Source organism: Pseudophryne corroboree, chromosome 4 (genome assembly GCF_028390025.1).
Source record: "Pseudophryne corroboree isolate aPseCor3 chromosome 4, aPseCor3.hap2, whole genome shotgun sequence".
NCBI classification, from domain to species: Eukaryota; Metazoa; Chordata; class Amphibia; order Anura; family Myobatrachidae; genus Pseudophryne; species Pseudophryne corroboree.
This window is the reverse complement of record NC_086447.1, coordinates 450,738,518-450,758,221: the sequence shown is the minus strand read 5'-3', so window position 1 is coordinate 450,758,221 and position 19,704 is coordinate 450,738,518. Positions and strand designations below refer to the sequence as shown.

Sequence of the window (19,704 nt, the reverse complement as noted above, 5' to 3'; positions counted from 1 at the left end):
CTCTCTTCAACACCCGGTGACTGCAAGGTGGCGGCCCGGCGGTACGGTGTACCTGCTGGGATTTTCTTACAGGTACGCCGTACTGCCCTGTATCGCCATACTTGCAGCACTGGTGCTCCCTGTCATTTAGGCTTTGGCTGTACTGTTTTTTATATATATGCACATCAGCCAGTATAAAATATTAAGGAACCACGCGCCATTACAAGGGGCGGGGCTTCCCAGAGAAGAGGACCAGAGGCGGGAAGGCACCATTTCCTGCTGCTGCGGATCATCAAGGCTGCATGCACGCTGCTCCTCCACGGACGCACATTGTTGCATACTTCTGTACTGGTGCGAGGGGGTCATAGCAGGGGGGGAACACGCCAGCGATAGCACGCTGCACATTTAAGGGTATACACATTATTTCACACACTGTGGTGCTGTGTTTTGTGTGCTGGTCTCTGTTTCCTCTGTGTCACTCCAGGGGCACTCTAGAGTCTGTGTGGAGGTGTTTTCAGTGAGCTTTGCTGTATTACAGTTGTGTAATTATGTCTGTGGACAAGGTTATGTGTGCTGCTTGTAACTCTACCCCTTCTTCAGCGGGGTCCCTCATGTGTGAACAGTGCTCCTTATCTCCACGGGGACACAGTTCACAGGCACCTGACTGGCTAGATAATTTTAAAAGCATGATTCAGAATGTAAATTCAGAATTAGCTGCAGCTAAAAAGGAGAGTCAGGTGTTGAAATAATCTATTTATTGTATGGCAAAAGCAGCAGATACCAGAAAGGCTTTTCAGCCCTCTCTGCTGGATTCACATAAACGCTCACTGCCACAGGTGCTCCAGTCTGATTCTGATTAGCCTGATGTGGATGATGGTGATAAGGATGGGGACAGCTCTCTGAGGGTCATTCAGAGTTGATCGCAAGCTGCCGTTGTTCGCAGCGCAGCAATCAGGCTAAAAATCGGCAGCTCTGCGCATGCGTATGCGGTGCACTGCGCACACACGTCATACTTTCACAAAGGCCGATTTAGTTTTACACAAGCTCTAGCGACGCTTTTCAGTCACACTGCTGATCGTTGAGTGATTGACAGGAAGTGGGTGTTTCTGGGTGGTAACTGACCATTTTCGGGGAGTGTGTGTAAAAACGCAGGCTTGCCAGATAAAAATGCAGGAGTGGCTGGCCGAACGCAGGGCGTGTTTGTGACGTCAAAACAGGAACTAAATAGTCTGAAGTGATCGCAAGGTAGGAGTAGGTCTGCAGCTACTCTGAAACTGCACAATTTTTTTTGTAGCAGCACAGCGATCCTTTCGTTCGCACTTCTGTTAAGCTAAGATACACTCCCAGAGGGCGGCGGCTTAGCATTTGCACTGCTGCTAAAAGCAGCTAGCGAGCAATCAACTCGGAATGAGGGCCTCTATCCCCTGGGGTGGAAGCCCTCATTTATGCTGTAAGAGAGGTTCTTCACATACCAGATGAGGAGGCAGAACCAGATGAGGAGTTGTATTTTAATGTTAGACCCAAGACCTCAGCCACTTTTACTGTATCAAAGGAATTAAACTACTTAGCCAGGGAGGCATGGGTAAACCCTGACAAGAAATGTTAAATTCCTCAGAGATTTCTATCTACTTTTCCCCTCCCAGCTGAGGACAGGAAGGTATGGGAAAACCCCCTGTCAGTCGATATGTCTGTGTCCAGATTGTCTAAGAAATTGGTACTGCCGGTGCCAGGGGCTATATCCCAGAAGGACCCTATTGGCAATATATACGGCAGCAGGTGTAGCACAGCACCCCACAATAGGTTGTGGGTGGATTTCCGGGCAGTAGTCAAATGGTCCTATAAAATTATGAAAGGATTCGACTTAAGGAATTGTGTAAGATAAATGGCCGCACTACTGCTATTTTTTGTTTTAGCACGCAGAGTTCTGTGGTTACGTTAATGGTCAGTGGATGCTGATTCCAAAAAGGGTGTCAAAAATCTTCCTTTTGAAGGTGATGCCTTGTTTGGGGATAAATTAAATAAATGGATCTCCCAGGCAACGACGGGTAAGTTTACCTATCTGCCATCGGCTGCGCCACCTGCTGGCCGTTCTTACACAGGACCCTCCTTGCAGTCCTTTCATGTGGCCAGGTTCAGAGGCAGGGGCCGAGGGGTTTCCACCACTCCGAGAGGATCTCGTGGTAAGTCCCGTAAACCTGAACCTGCTGTCTCCCTGGACCAGACCACCGGAACCCCTGCCACTAAGCCTTCCGCGTGACGGTTGGCGCCAGCAGCAAGGCGACTTTCAGGTCGGTGCTCGCCTTCAACACTTCGCCCACGTGTGGGCAAAGTCCTGCTGGGATCCTTGGGTGAGGGACCTCATTTCCCAGGGATTCCTGCTGGAATTTCAAGCACTTTCTCCTCACAGATTTTTCAAATCGGTTTACCAGTTTTACCCGCAGCAAAAGTTACCTTGCAAGAGGCCATTCAAAAGCTTTTGCGGACGGGAGTGGTGGTTCCGTTACCTCCTCCGTTACACAACAGGGGTTTTTACTCCAGTCTTTTTGTCGTTCCAAAACCAAATGGTTCGGTGCGACCCATCTTAAACCTGACGTCTCTAAACCTGTATCTGCAGGTGTTCAAATTTAAGATGGATTCTCAGTGGGCAATGGTGTCCGGTCTGGAGGAGGGGGAATTCCTGGTATCCCTACCTACATATTCCCATGTGGCCCCCTCATCAGGCTTACCTCAGGTTCGCCATCTTGGATGCAGGGGTGTAGCAAGGGTGGCTCCAGCGGAGCGCGAGCTCCGGGCGCCAAAAAAGTTAAAGGGCGCTCTGCCAGTCACTACCTTCCTCCCTTCCTGTGCACCACTGTACTGGCAGCCGCAGAGCAGGTGGAGGAGACACTGACTCAGACTCAGAGAATGTGCAACAGGGTTACTTCTGTCCTACAACACCACTATCTGCCTCCGCTGCTGCAGCACCTCTCTCTTTCCTGTCTGCAGTAGCTCTCCCTGCCCTAGGTGCTGCAGCACCTCTCTCTGCCCTGGCTTCTGTAGAACCTCTCTCTGCCCCGGCTGCTGTAGCACTTCTATCTGCCCCAGCTGCTGCAGCACCTCTCTCTGCAGCAGCTGCTGCAGCAGCAGCAGCAGCAACTCTTTCTACCCCAGCTGCTTCAAGAAGAGGCTTTCTGCCTCTCTCTGCCCCGGATGCTTCAGCACTTCTATCTACATTGATGCTGCAGCACCTCTCTCTGCCCCTCAGGCAATTCTGGGACATTATTTTCATTGAAGCATAGCAGGATTATTAGGTCTGGGACGGCAGTTCTAGGGTATTATTTTCATTGAGGCTTTTGGGGGATTATCAAATCGGCGAGGGGGGACATTTTGGTGCATTATTTTCATCGGGAGTTTAGGGGGTTTCAGGTCTGTGGGGAATAACATTTAGGGCTTTATTTTCATTGAGGAATTGGGGGGGTTGTGAGGTCAGGTCAGTCGGGACATATACAGTATATAGTGTTTTTAATTTATTTGAATTAAACAAGTAAATAGTTAAATACAGCTACTTCCATAGTGGCTCTGCCATGGTGTAATGTGTATAAGGGGCTCAACCATTGTGTAACGTGTATAATGGGCTCTACTGTGTGGCATAATATTTATAAGGGGCTCTACTGTGTGGCGTAACATGAATAACGGACAATACTTTGCAGTGTAATGTGAATTAGTACTGTACTGTGGCCACACGCCTTCCTAATGAAGCCATACCCCTATTTTGATGTTTCAAGCCTTCGGCACGCACTGACCCTATTTTAAACATGGGGGGCAGGGGCACCCAAAGGAAACTTTCGCTCTAAGCTTCACAAGGTTTAGAACTGGCCCTGTCACCAATTTAGGATTTTTAAATATTGTTTCTTTCTAAATGTAACATGCTACCACATGTTGGCTATGCCCCCAATTCAGTACAGGGGATGGGTGGCGCCAAAACATACTCTTGCTCCAGGCACCATGGCGCCTAGCTACACCTCTGCTTGGATGACCATTTACAGTTTCAGGCCTTGCCCTGTGGCCTGTCCGCAGCTCCGAGGGCGAGATGATGCTGCAACTGTGCATGATGGGTGTCAACATAGTCCCATACTTGGACGATCTCCTGATAAAGGCTATGTCCATGGAGCGTCTACTACAAAGCATCGATCTGACGACTCGCCTGCTTACGGATCATGGGTGGATCCTACATTTCCAGAAATCTCACCTGGAACCAACCCAGTGTCTTCAGTTCCTGGGAATGATACTGGATACAGTGTCTCAAAAGGTGTTTCTTCTGATGGACAAGGCCTTGGCCATCCAGGCTATGGTCCGCTCAGTGCTCCATCCGCGCAAGTATCCATACATCTTTGCATACGCTTGCTGGGCATTATGGTGGCTGCTTACGAGACAATCCTATATGGCAGATTTCATGCCCGGCCATTTCAGCTGGATCTGCTGGACAAATGGTCAGGTCTCACCTTCACATGCACCAGGAAGTGACCTTATCTCCCAGAGCCTGGATTTCTCTATTATGGTGGCTACAAGTTCCTCACCTGGTAGGAGGCAGGGCTTTCAATGTTCACTCATGGATTCTACTCGCAACGGATGCCAGCCTCTGGGGTTGGTGGGCTGTGACCCAAGGGTCCCAGTTCCAGGGGATATGATCAGTTCAGGAATTGGCCCTGCCAATAATTATCCTGGAACTCAGGGCAGTTTACAATGCTCTTCTGCAAGCTTCCCATCTCCTGAAGGATCAGGCGATCCAGGTTCAATCGGACAATGCCACGGCGGTGGTGTACATAAACCGACAAGGGGGAACAAGAAGCAGAGCGGCAATGCGAGAAATGTCAAAGATCCTCCTCTGGGCGGAGGCCAACGCAAGGGCCATCTCAGCCATATTCACTCCAGGAGTGAACAACTGGGAAGCGGACTTCCTCAGCAGACATGACCTCCATCCGGGGGAATGGGGCATACATCCCCAAGTGTTTCAACAGATTATTCACCGGTGGGGCTGTCCGCAGATAGATCTGATGGCTTCTCATCTCAACAAGAAGCTAAGCCGAGGGATGAGGGATCCGAAGGCTGTAGCAGTGGAGGCGCTGAGGACATCGAGGACGTACCAGTTTGTGCACCCGTTCCCGCCAATACCGCTGATCCCAAAGGTTCTAAAAAGACTAAGTAGGGAAAGCGTTAAAGCAATTCTGATTGCCCCGGATTGGCCTCGATGGGCGTGGTACTTGGACCTCCTAACATTGGCTCTGGAGTATCCTTGGCCTCTGCCGCTCCAAAAGGATCTTCTTCAACGAGGTCCATTCGTCTATCCAGACTTACAGCAGCTACATTTGACTGCTTGGAAGTTGAGAAGGAGATTCTAACAAGAAAAGGTCTTCCCTTCCAGGTTATTTCCACCGTGGTCCAGGCCAGGAAGATGGTTATGTCAAAACTTTATCATCGTATCTGGAAAACGTATGTTTCCTGCTGTGAGAGTAGAAAGGTATCTCCCGTGGAATTTAGACTTGGTAGTTTTCTACCTTTCCTGCAAACGGGAGTGGATATGGGCCTATGGTTAGGCCCCATCAAAGTCCAGATTTTGGTGCTCTCTATTTTCTTCCAGAAACAACTGGCCCTGTTACCGGAAGTACAAACATTCCTAAAGGGTGTTCTTCATATGGAACTGCCCTTCATACCTCCAACAGCTCCATGGGATCTCAATGTGGTTCTGTCCTTTCTTCAATCGGACTGGTTTGAACCATTACATAGGGTGGAGTTAAAATTTCTCACCTGGAAGAGAGTGATGTTATTAGCATTAGCGTCTGCCAGACTTGTCTCTGAATAGAGGGCCTTATCCTGTAAGAGCAGTTATTTGATTTTTCCTGAAGACAGGGCAGAGCTCAGGACCCAACCTCAGTTTTTACCAAAAGTGGTTTCAGCTTTTCATGTAAATCAACCTATTGTGGTTCCGGTGTTGTCTGACGCTTCCATTGGGACAGAGTCCTTGGATGTGGTGAGGGCTCTAAAGATTTATATCAAAAGGACGGCTCTTCATAGGAAATCTGATTAGCTGTTTGTCCTTTATGATGCCACCAAGATTGGTCATCCGGCTTCTAAGCAATCAATTGCTCGTTGGCTCAGGTTGACCATTCAACAAGCCTATACTTCGGCGGCTCTGTCTTTGTCGACGTCTATTCAGGCCCACTCGACGAGGTCTGTGGGCTCTTACTGGGCAGCTGCCCGGGGTGTCTTGGCCTTACAGTTTTGCCGAGTTGCTACTTGGTCTGGTTCGAACACTTTTGTGAAATTCTATTGGTTCGACACCTTGGCCAAGGATGACCTTCAGTTGGGTCAAGCGGTTTTATAGGGGTCTAAGCACTCTCCCACCCATTTGGGAGCTTTGGGACTTCCCCATGGTACTAAAGTACAGATCCCCAGTATCCACTAGGACATTAGAGAAAATAGGAATTTAATACCTGACGGTAATTCCTTTTCTCGTTGTCTGTAGTGGATACTGGGCACCTGCCTCAGTGCTTCGATCCCTGCTTACCTGAGTAAGGATTTGATTGGCCCGCCATTGCGGTCCCTTCATGTTGTTGGGATAGCTGCACTATCTTGGTTTGGTTGGTGTTGCTATCCTCTGTTCTGGTTAGCACCCTCCTTTCGGTTATGGTTGTGTGTCAGCTTTGTGCCTCACCGCTGTTGTACCTGTTTTCTTCTCTCATGGTATGTCCGTCTTCTCGGGCACAGTTTCCTAGACTGAGTCTGGTAAGAGGGGCATAGAGGGCAGGAGCCAGCACACACACACACACATACATACACACACTAAAGGTTTTTTAAAGTGGCAGGCTCCAGTGGACCTGATCTATACCCCATGGTACTAAAGTACAGATCTCCAGTATTCACTACGGACTACGAGAAAAGGAATTACCGGTAGGTATTACATTCCTATTTTATATAGCACTAACATTACCCAGCAAGGTAATATTAGAGATGGTTATTCATACCAATCAGTTTTTGCCACAGCTGCAAAACATACACATATTACAGCCAATTATTTTACAGTACATACGTAATGTACATACAAACATTCATATATGTTACAACATACAAACACGATCAGGGGCGGATTGGGAACAAAAAGCGGCCCTGGTAAAATCTGTACTAGTGGCCCCACATGGGCAGCACCAGAGGTGTAAGGTCTAGCCATGGGCCATGGCAGCAGCACCCTCCCCCCAAGACTTTCCAGATAGTGGGCATGTCCAGCATCAAGGGTGAAGTTAAAAGGAAATAAAATTAAATATTATGAGCACATTATATGATACACCTTCAGAATTTAGGAAACTATATAATTCTTTAGAAAGATATATTTTCTTGCTTATTACACTAACCGCATATCCCAATCACTATTCACTCAGTCTTATATGTCAGCCAAGCAGGCAGACAGAGCATACACTAGATCATCTGCAATCACAGGCTAAGTGGCAAAGACATTTTCATATATGCAAATTATTTTGCATCTTATTCATCTTATTCATTATGTGTATAAATAGGACCACATGTCATCAAACAAAACAGGCCCTGCGTCGGCTCACCGGGGATCTTCCCTGTAAGCCCTATGCCCAATCTGCCTCTGAACACGATACAAGTGCTGCATTGTCTGGAATCTAACCCAAAGCCGCAACAATGCATGCTGTGGCAATATGCTGCATCCTAAATTACCAGACTTGCACTCCATAATGCTCACACACAAAAAATGCATCTATTTTAAAAATTTGCATGAAGCTAATTCATCTTGATCTGCTTAGTGCTAGACGGTTAAATTAAGTTTTGGAGTGGTTAAGAGGCAAATTTATTAATTATCGTGATTGAGACCAAATAAGTATATTTGTCTATCTCCGCTTATCGTGGCAATGAGACATTAAATGTAACCATAACGCACACAGGGACAGGGTCTGTCATAGGAGCATGTTCCTGTACTGTGTAAGAAGTGATATGATCGCTAATGTGATCACTTCACTTCTCCTTCAGAACCCCGGTGTGGTACTGCGCATGGGCGGTCCACTGACCATGCATGTGTGAGCTGCTACAATGGTTAATGTCATCTGAAAAAGGAGTTAGCAACCAAGAAATTAGTGCAGAAGGTACAGTAGGATAATACAAGGCCAAAGGTTAGGCACAGAGGTGCTGTATGCCCTCTTAGGTGTCTGACTACAGCAATAAAACTTGGCTAATTGAGGGTCACATGCTGCTGCACTCACTTCATGCTAATTATAATAACATCCTGCCCCTGGTATACAAGTGTGCACCTGAATGTGCAAGGACTGGACACCCAGGGAGTCATTCCGATCTGATCGCATGCTAGCTATTGTTTGCAGCGCTGCGATCAGATAATCGCTGCCTATAGGGGAGTGTATTTTCACTTTGCAAGTGTGCGAACGCTTGTGCAGCCGAGCAGTACAAATTTTTTTTTTGCAGTTTCTGAGTAGGTCTGAACTTACTCAGCCGCTACGATCAATTCAGCCTGTCCTGTCCCGGAATTGACGTCAGACACCCGCCCTGCAAACGCTTGAACACGCCTGCATTTTTCCAACCACTCCCTGAAAACGCTCAGTTGACACCCATAAACGCCTTCTTCCTGTCAATCTTCTTGCGATCGGCTGTGCGAATGGATTCTTCGTTAAATCCATCACCCAGCACCGATCCGCTTTGTACCCATACGAGGCACCTGCGCATTGCAGTGCAAACGCATGCTCAGTTTTGCCGAGTTTTTACCTGATCGTAGCGCTGCAAAAAATAGCTAGCGTGCGATCAGGTCAGAATGACCACCCCACTTTGTTCTTCTTCAGTTGCAACAATCTCACATGGTGCTTCGTTAGACACCACCTTAAGACCCACCACTGAAATTTGCACCAGCCCCACGTTAACACAGAATCTCCATCAGAGCATGGCTTCCGATGTAAGTGATTAAGGGCAGGGGTTAAAGTGATCCGGAACGGGGCGGAAATGCGTTCCGTCTGTTCCACTTGGAGACGGAACACAGTTCCGCCTCCTCCGGCTCACTTTAACCCGCTGTGTGCAGCACTGCAGGGAGGTGCCGGACGCCCGCTGAGATTGCATTACCAGCGTGTGCCCGGCGGCAGCCGGAGGCAGGAGCTCAGTACTGACGTTACAGAAATCAAAAGGCTCACTTTGCCAGCCATCCACCTGGCAGTGGAAACTTAAAGCCTGGACAACATCCAACTCTCGATTATCACTACAGCAGTTTTGTGGTGAGTTTAAAGATAGACTTTATTATTGGCACAGTGCTCCCAGGTAGCATTATCAACTAAAGATTTACACAGAATATATAACCCCAAGGGTGTATGTGGGCATTATAAACAGGTGCAGCAGTATATAATGCTGAAAGTTTGGTGAGTTTTGATCAGGGATGTGTGGAAAAGATAAGCAGGAGAGTCACTGCTTCACCTGCCATAGACTTTTTACTCCACAGTTTTGACTAGAAATATAATTTCATGTACTTTATACAGTCACAACTCTGTCTTATACGTTAGTATGACAGGAAAGGCTCTGCCTCACCTGCCTAACCCCACCACACGTCACTGTTGGTATATAGGGGCATGTAGTGCAGTGATGTAATGCAACATGTAGGGGGATGTAGTGTAGTGATGTTACACTAACTATATCACTACACTACATATCACTATATGCTACTCTGCATATGGGGTATGTAGTGCATGTAGTGTAGTGATGTAGTTCATTATGTAGGGGGATTGTAGTGTAGTGATGTAGTTCAGCATGTATGGGGATTGTAGTGATGTAGTGTAGCATATAGGGTATGTAGTGTATAGGGACATGTAGTGTAGTGATGTAGTTCATTATGTAGGGGGATTGTAGTGCAGTGATGTAGTTCAGCATGTAGGGGGATTGTAGTGTAGTGATGTAGTGTAGCATATAGGGTATGTAGTGTAGTGTATAGGGGCATGTAGTGTAGTGATGTAGTTCATTATGTAGGGGGATTGTAGTGCAGTGATGTAGTTCAGCTTTGTAGGGGGATTGTAGTGTAGCATATAGGGTATGTAGTGTAGTGGTGTAATGTAGTATATAGGGGCACGTAGTGCAGTGATGTAATGTAGCATGTAGTGGCATGCAGTTTGGCATATAGGGGGATATAATGTAGTGATATTACACTACATCACTACACTACATCCCAGTATATCAGCGTTTTTCAACCGCTGTGCCGCCACTCATTGACTGTCAGCGATGCCCTGCACAGTCCTCCGCCGCCCGCCGACAGTGCTCCGCTGCCACACTCCAGAGATACCTCGGTCCTCCTCCTGCCGTCATGCATGGGCAGCACATTCAGGTCTCCTACTGCCCAACCCGTGACCTATGGTGACGTGCTGTGACACATAGGTCACTAACGCCACGTTGCATTCCCGCCTGTGCTAGGTGCAGATGTGTGATGCAGCCTGCGGACTGCCCTGCACTTCTCTGCTCATCCTAATCCAGCTGGGATATACACGACTTTAGGCTAACATTACAGTGGGGGCTGTGAGTACTTTTACGGGGGGGGGGGGGGGGGTGCCATTACTGTGGGGACTGTGATTACTATTACTATTGTCCAATAGTATACCTTTTTTTAAAAATGTTTGATAATCTGATTATTTTAGTATTTTAGCTGCGCTCGCCATGCTGCAAGCACGGTGCCTCGCTACGCTCGGCACACTAATTTATTCTCCCTCTATGGGTGTCGTGGACACCCACAGAGGGAGAATATGTTGGGATTGTGGCGGTCGGGATCCTGGCGTCGATATTCCGACCGCCGGGATCGCGTCCGGCGGTATCTTGACCGCATCCCTTCTGGCTAACTACTTCCAGACTTATTAAAATTAGAATGCTACAATGGGTATCTGGCGCAAGAATAATATCTACTGTAGCAATAAAAATAATTCAAAATGTAAAACAAAACAAAGAGAAAAATAAATCAAGATGAAGAGGAAAACACTCACAGACACACAGCCAGGCACAGCTATGGAGTACAGCACACTGGTAACAAGATGAAGAGGAAAACACTCACAGACACACAGCCAGGCACAGCTATGGAGTACAGCACACTGGTAACAAGATGAAGAGGAAAACACTCACAGACACACAGCCAGGCACAGCTATGGAGTACAGCACACTGGTAACATCTTGTTTGATAACCTGTGTGCCTTGATGGTCAGTGCACATCACAGCAGAAAAGCATTTAGGACATGCACTATAAACAAAATATTAATGAACGACCTCCTGTCCCTTTATTACCACCTATTTAATAGCATTGATACACCAACAGAGTGGAACATTTTGGGAATGGTTAGTTTGTGTTAATTTATGTTACAGGTATTTCCAACAGCAAACATTAAGTGACAAGGGCCTTTTTAGATCAACACAGAAACATAGAATTTAACAGATTAGAACCACTTGGCACATTTAGTCTACCCCTTTTTTTTTAACCTTATAACAACCTCAAAAAATATCTGATCCATAGTTCTTTGTAAGGATATCCTTGTCTATCCCAAGCATGTGTAACCACTTAGCAAGAAGATGGGGGTTGGTCTGGGCGCAAATGTCCAAAGAATATGTATAACAAGATAATGTAAAAAAAAAAAAAGGGGTTATGTGCAAATCCAAACAATATAATAATAATAATAATAATAATAATAATATACAATACAACCAGCACTTGTATAAAGTCCTTATGTTTTTATGGGGGTCTCTGCTTTGTTTACAGGTATAAATCCTCGCATTGGGGTGTAATCATAAAATAAAACAGAGACAAATAATGTGTAGCACTTTCTTGATCTTTATAGGTCTGGGTCATTTCACCTCATGTGACTAAAATAAGTGAGGAATAGGTTCTATAACTTTTTTTTCACATAAAACGCACCATACTCACTTCACAAGAAGCGGAGTTCATACAAATATTGGTGGATGCTAGAAGGTTATCTTCCGGCAGCCAGCCACTCTGTGTTTCTGACTGGTCGCATTGTTTGCGACCAAGTAAGATAACGCACAGCCTGGCGTGGTCACAAACGATGTGACCACGCCAGGCAAGTGATTGAACATGGAAAAGGGGTTATGTGCAGTCCCAAGGCTCTAGACCATATAAAGAATAAATACAAAGAACAGACTAATAATATTATACAACTAGCACTTGTATAGAGGCCCTCATTCCGAGTTGATCGCTCACTAGCTACTTTTTGCAGCCATGCAAACGTATAGTCGCCGCCCACGGGGGGAGTGTATTTTCGCTTTGCAAGTGTGCGATCGCATGTGCAGCCGAGTGGTACGAAAAAGTTTTCTGAGGTTTCTGAGTAGGTCTGAACTTACTCAGCCCTAGCGATCACTTCAGCCTGTCCGGTCCTGGAATTGACATCAGACACCCGCCCTGCAAACGCCTGGACACGCCTGCATTTTCCCTACCACTCCCAGAAAACGGTCAGTTGACACCCATAAACGCCTTCTTCCTGTCACTCTCCTTGCGATCGGTTGTGTGAATGATTCGTCGCTAGAAGCATTGCACAGCAACAATGCTGTTTGTGCCCATACGACGTGCGTGCGCATTGCGGTACATGAGCAGTAGTAAACTGATCGCTGCGCTGCGAAAAACGTCAGCGAGATATCAACTCGGACTGAGGGCCTGTTTTTACTCTTCAGACTTTTTCGCTTTGTTTTCAGGTACAAATTTCCTTGTCGGGGTGTAACCATAGAGCAATACAATGAGATAATGTGTAGAACTTTCTTGATCTTTATACAGTAGTTCTGGTTCTTTTCACCTCATGTGAATAAAATAGGAATAGGTCCTATCACTGTGTTTTTCATACATACCGTACATATAAAGTTTGGTACTGTGTATGATCCGCTTCTTCTTATTATATAGGATGTAATGTATGCTATCTATAGATGTCAAAGGCATCAATGTCCATAAATGGATTTTTTTCTGGTCAAGCAATACCTCCGTACATCTATGCCTGGGTTAGGAAACAGTCTAGCACTAGGTCATCCCCTCCTGCACCAGAACAAGTTGATGCAGGGATATGAAATGTTGTGATATAACATGCCTGTTTACATCTGTAACCTTAACTTGCTTCAAGAGATGTCATATCTATGTGAATTCCAGTGTAAATAAACCGCACAGAATATCTGGGAATGACATGCTTTACAGTAATAAGAAAGACCATTAGTACAATTGTGTTTCAGCTTCAGTGATTCTGCTGCAAGAAAAGAATGACCTTATTATTAGTACAGATGATTTTGTTGCCCACATAAAAGTAAATAGGATTGAATCACAGATGGAAAAGAGAGAACGTAATAGTAAAGCTTGGAGATGTCATAAAGAGATATGAGTTTACAGCACTGTGATATTTTAGGTCTTCACGTCCCCTGTAGTAAATTGGCTACATTTTTTGTGTGAATATATCGTGCACTGCCAGATACTTTAGAGCAACATTTCTGTGTGAGCATCTACAAACCTGCACGGATGAATTAATAACCTATTTTAGACCACAAAAAGGCATTTCTTTTTTAGATTTAATACTTTTTTATTAGAATTTTTCTTATCATCAATACACAATACAGAACAAATACAATCACATAAAAAGCAAAACATTCACATAAAAAAAGGAAAATTATAATATATCACAAATCTTCCATTGTATAATTATATTCCAGATATACCACCCCTATGTATCTGCATGAGCTGTATTTACATTTCACAGAACTAAACTAAATACCTTTACAACTCATCTAAGGAGTGTGTGACAAACAATTCAGAATCTACAGTATGTCCATAGCCCCAGTGAAATACTCAGAATCAAGCCATTTGACCCATACTTTGTTGAATTTATGGGGGTAATTCCAAGTTGATCGTAGCAGGAATTTTGTTAGCAGTTGGGCAAAACCATGTGCACTGCAGGGAAGGCAGACATAACATGTGCAGAGAGAGTTAGATTTGGGTGTGGTGTGTTCAATCTGCAATCTAATTTGCAGTGTAAAAATAAAGCAGCCAGTATTTACCCTGCACAGAAACAAAATAACCCACCCAAATCTAACTCTCTCTGCACATGTTATATCTGCCTCCCCTGCAGTGCACATGGTTTTGCCCAATTGCTAACAAAATTCCTGCTGTGATCAACTTGGAATTACCCCCTATGTTCAGCATGTTTGGCTATGTATGCATATCTGTCATGTGCCACCGTGACATTAACAAGAGAAAGCCACTGATTAATTATTGGACCCTCTGGGCCATCCAAGTTTGAGCTATACACACTTCAGCCAGACTACAAATATTGAGGACATAATGTTTGTTATATCTATTTAGTGCATATGTTTCAACAAGTACCAATAAATAAGCTATTGGTGTAAATATAACTCCTGAAACAGCTGTAGCCGATATAACCCCAATCACTTGGTTCCAAAACATTAATACCTGGGGACACTCCCACAGAAAATGTAAAATAAAGCCACAAAAAGACATTTTGGCAACTGACAAAATACTTTCCAGGGTTTTGTTTAATCTATATACAACTTAAAGGTCAATTGTCTTTGAAGATATGTAGATAAGGGCGAACTGTCTCATAGAGATACAGGAGAATCCCCCAGTGGGACCCACTTCCTGAGGACACCCCCCCTTCCTCTAGAGATCAGGTTCTGGGCTGCGCACTTGAATTATACATATGCTATGGTCTATTTTCTCTGCAGTGCATTGCTGTTATTAATTTGGTACCTTATCATGCATGGACTCACAGTATTTGCTATATCATTTATCAAGGGGTCCAGACAATGCACTCTCTAATGTTTTATCAATCCTCTATGTGAGCTGACCACTCCCCTAAGCATAGGAGCTTTTATTGCCCTCCCCCAGTGGCCCTTCATGCCCCAGTCTACAACTGTATATAGACATATGTCCGTAATCCTTTCTTGTCTGAAAACTATATCATTATAAATTTTAGTCCATGCCATGAATTATTGTTGACCATATATAGGGGCTAATTCAGCAAGGATAGCAAATTCTGCTAATCAGCAAAATTTGCTATCCTCTGCATTGCATGCTGGGGGTTGCCCATCACTGGGCAAGGCCACCCAGCATGCTGACCGGCCTCGCAATTTCTGCTTCATCATAAAAAATCTTGATGCCTCCTGCCGGCGCAGCTAAGCAGGAGACCCGGCGCCATCTTACCCATCGCGGCTTGGGTGCCTGGAGGGGGACCCCTTTATTTAAGGGGTCTCCACTCCCCCAGGGAACCCTGGCCAGGGGTGACTAGTTTGGGGAGTTTGTGATGCTTTGGCCGGAGGGACCTATATAAAAGTGTCCCCCGGGTGCGGCATCACCTCCCTGGATAGTGGAGCCCGGTGCTGGTTTAAAAAATACTGGGGACCCCTACTTCTTTTGTCCCCCATATTTTTGGAACCAGGACTGGTCCAAGAGTCTGGTGCTGGTTGTTTAAATACGGGGTACCACCAGTCAATTTTTCCCCTGTATTTTTGCAACCAGGACCAGCTGAAAGAGCCCAGGGCTGGTTATGCTTTTGGGGGGGGGGGGGACCTGCATGTCTTTTTTTTTTAACACTTTCTTTACTGTTCCATACAGAAGCATGCCCGGATCACACTGATCTGTGCATGCTTCTCCAAAAAATCACCAGTCTAAACCGGGTCTATTATTCTGGCGATTTTTGGGAAGGTTTTGTGTGCAAGTGAAAAAATCGCATCCTATTACATTTGCGATTTTCATTGTTGTCAATGGGAAAACATCTGGATGTGATTTTTCACTTGCGATTGTTGGTATATGTTCAAAACTTGCGATTTTTAACAAAATCGCAAGCTATTACATTAGCGATTTTCAGAAAACGTGCGAATTTGCAGTAAAAAATGCACGTTTTCCAAAATCGCACCCTATTACATCTAGCCTCAGGTCTTTGTTTTAGATAACAGGGAAAAAATATTAGAATTGCATATTTTTTTTAAATATAACTGGAACCCGTCAAAACAAAAAGGTCTTCTTGGGGTGCAGCGTCCTTTAACACAATAGAGTATATATTTTTTGACAAATAATAACCAAACAGAATACTGCAGTGATAGATTTCCTAGGGAAAAAAGGTGCAGGTTCACTTGAATGCACCCTAAAATGATGTTATTCTTTTGACACAGTGCTTGAACACATAAATAACATGATGCTCCTAGTAATAATGGTGCCCTAAAATGACGTTATTGTTTTAATACAGTGCTGGAACATACAAACAACAGGATTTTATTTAACTATTTTTTTTAGCACAATGCCTGAAGAACAACTAAGTTCAGGGAAGTTTGGTTTTCAGGAAACTGAATCTACTCATCTCTACTATTTTATAGTAGTGCTGTATACATTAAACAGATCTTACTATACACCGTTATGAAGAACACAAAGCACTAACCCACTAACCAAGATATAATTTAATTAGTCCATTTGTAAATTTTCAATGGGAGCTAAACAGCATTTGGAAAAACCAGGGAACAAATGTCGAAAGCTTTATGCATGTTAATTGGTGTATTCACTGCAATAGATTATGTCATATAGATCATGGGCTATGATCAACGATAGCTTCTCTATGCAATGCAGGGGGAAAACTATATAACAAGGATCATAGCAATATTTTTTATCACCATCTAAGGATGGCAATAAAAGAACATCAAATTTCTTTATTCTTTTAATAAAGCATATTTTCCAGTTTTAGTAAGTTGATTTGTAAGCCCGAGTCTAGTCCTTCAGTTCCACTGTACATGGATGAATTGGCTAGATGGTCACCCATGCGAATATCCAGTGCCAGATTAAACCCTGAGGAGGCCCCTAGGCAGTCGAAATATCGGGGCCGCCCTCGCATACTATGTCCTAATACTTTTTTAGTTTTACCAACCAACAGTCTACGATCTGGAATCTGTAATGTGAATCTGATGCCTATGGTTTATGTACTTTACATAGTTAATGGGTATATTACATTCAGGGCCGGTTCTGGGGCTCTGTGCGCCCCGGGCGGCAACATGGGGCGTGGCTTCGTACAGGGGGCGTGGTCATTTACGCCCCCTGTACAGACTGAAATGATGTGCGGTGCGCGATGACGTCATCGCGCACCGCACAGTGAAGGACCTCTCCACGAAGGGAAACTAGACGCGTACGCGTCTAGTTTCCCTTCACAGCGGCAGCGGGCAGCGGGGGGCACACAGCAGCAGCGGATCTTGCCCTGGTGCGGCGCCCTCCGGATGGTGCCCTGCGCTACTGATTACATTAATACAGTATTTTCTCTATAGAGTCTTCAGTGTAAAGTTTTTGTTTCTGTAGTTGATTAATTTTTCTATCTTTTGGAAACAAGTTAAGAAAGCTTATTTGTAATTTTCAGGATCAAATCAATATTATTTTTATCCGTTGTTGTGGTGCCCCTAAAAGGCGCGGGGGCCCCAGACTGGTGCCTAATCTGCCTATAGGGTAATCCGGCACTGCGCATATCCCAAAGCAGATGAATAACTCCCAGCTGCTATTTTCTAGATTGTGGTGATAGGTGATTTTCTGTCTCTGCGAATAATAGCTATAGCAAATCAGTGTTAAAATGTCCTTGTAGCAGCTACACCTCCTGTGTTAGAAATATCTGATTCTGGCTTTCAGCTGCAAGGTCTAGTACTGATGTCCCAACATGGCTGGACACTGGCCAGACCAGGGGCGTCTCTAGAGAGGAGGGGACCCTTGTGCAGATTCCGTGTGTGGGCCCCCTCCTCTCCCGTAGCTGTTGCGCTGCTGCTAGCGCTCTGAGCGCTGTAGACTCTGGCACTGTGCCAGAGTCTCTGGTGGTCAGTGCGCTAGCAGCGGCGCAACGGCTACGGGAGAGGAGGGGGCCCACACACGGTCAGCGATGGACTCCAAAAAGGTAAGTATAGAAGAAATGGGTGCAGTGTGGGCCCCCCCAGGACTCTGGGGCCCGTGTGCACCGCACACACTGCACCCATTATAGAAACACCAATGGGCCAGACACAATAGTATGTGCTCTGGTATACAGATAACTTAAAAATAGTTCTAGCCTCTCTACCTTGATATTTATTTGTTAGAATGTAATACTGTACCTGTCCAGCTAATAATTACTTTAGCATATGAGTATCATCATATGAGTATTAGTATCATTGTCCATCTATTTTTATTGCTATGTTTGCTCATTAAAAATTAATGCCTGCATAACAGTTTTTGTTCACAATATGAAATAATTTATTTGAATGCAGGTCCTATAGGTCATAGAGGGTCACATATTACAGTAAATAAGTAAACATTCTTAGTTATTTCTTTCTTTATTGCAGGTCCTGCAATCCCTGTTGGGGTTGATGTACAAGTTGAGAGTCTGGATAGCATATCTGAAGTTGATATGGTATGCTTTATTTAATGTTGCTCCTTAAAAAAGAATGCAACTATAATGTAACTATAACTATTTTTATTTCATTTATAATCTGCCTTAAAAGAGATAAGTTTAAAAAGCAGTCAATATGGTTGTTAATGATATAACTACACCTCAAAATGGGGTAGAATGTATTTGAAATATTTTGAAAACATTTTTATTTTTTCATGTAAATGATTAAAGGCTTGTTTAGTCTAGAACAAAATTTTTCAATGTTTTTATAATACATTTTTAATGTGTACCTTTTAAAGTGTGTTCAGTTATACTAAGAATACTGTAATGTGTGGAATATGTCATAGGTTCTCAAACGTGGTCCTCAAGGCACCTCAACGGTCCAGGTTTTAAGTTTATCCATACTTGGCCACAGGTGACTTAATCAGCACCTCAGTCAATTTGATTTAACCATCTGTGCTAAGCCATGGATATACCTATAATATGGACCATTGGGGTGCCTTAAGGACCGTGTTTGAGAATCCCTGGAATATGTTCAAAGAACTTCCTAATGTGAGTGCAACCATACCGAGCCACTCCTTATCCATTGAAGGAGTAGCTTTACTAAACTTCTAAATAGAATAAGTGGAGGTGTTGCCCATTACAACTAAAATGTTTCTACCTATATTCTCTAGACTGTACTAGATAAATAACAGCTAGAATAGGATTGGTTCATGTGTGTGACACTTCCATTTTTGTTGTTTTTCTACTCTGAAATAATTAAAAATTCTTCTTTTGCATATATTGCATATATTTCTATACTAATTCATTTCCTTTGTCAGTTACATTTACCTGACTAAACTTTTCCATACATCTATCACACGTTCAGAGTTTACGGTCTACAATTAACACGTTCACTTTCCATTTTCTGTTCTCTAAACAGGACTTCACTATGACTCTTTACTTGAGACACTACTGGAAAGATGAGCGCTTGTCATTTCCTAGCACCACCAATAAGAGTATGACCTTTGACAGTAGACTTGTAAAGAAGATATGGGTACCCGATGTCTTTTTTGTGCATTCTAAAAGGTCCTTCATTCACGATACAACAACTGATAACATAATGCTTCGAGTGTATCCTGATGGGCATGTTCTATATAGTATGAGGTAACTGTTTCCTTATAAGTGATTTACTATTGTTATTCGGAAATCAAGAGAAAAATGGGCACATTACTGCATTATGCCAAGGTGATTTTCCAAGAGATTTTGCAAGTCAGCTCCAAACAATACAAATGTTCCAATAACTTTTCATGGAGAAAGTAGAATCCATTTTATAGCAAAAATCCAT

General features: G+C 44.3%; 1 protein-coding gene across 1 annotated transcript in view; it reads left to right on the top strand.

The window, feature by feature from the left end:
- Positions 1-19,704, top strand: part of LOC134909749 (gamma-aminobutyric acid receptor subunit rho-2-like) — a 206,631-nt gene that overhangs the window by 128,977 nt on the left and 57,950 nt on the right. Inside the window, exons 3-4 of the mRNA XM_063916972.1 lie at positions 18,331-18,398; positions 19,300-19,523. Of these exons, the coding sequence (XP_063773042.1) occupies positions 18,331-18,398; positions 19,300-19,523 (292 nt within the window). The remainder of the gene's footprint in view (positions 1-18,330; positions 18,399-19,299; positions 19,524-19,704) is intronic.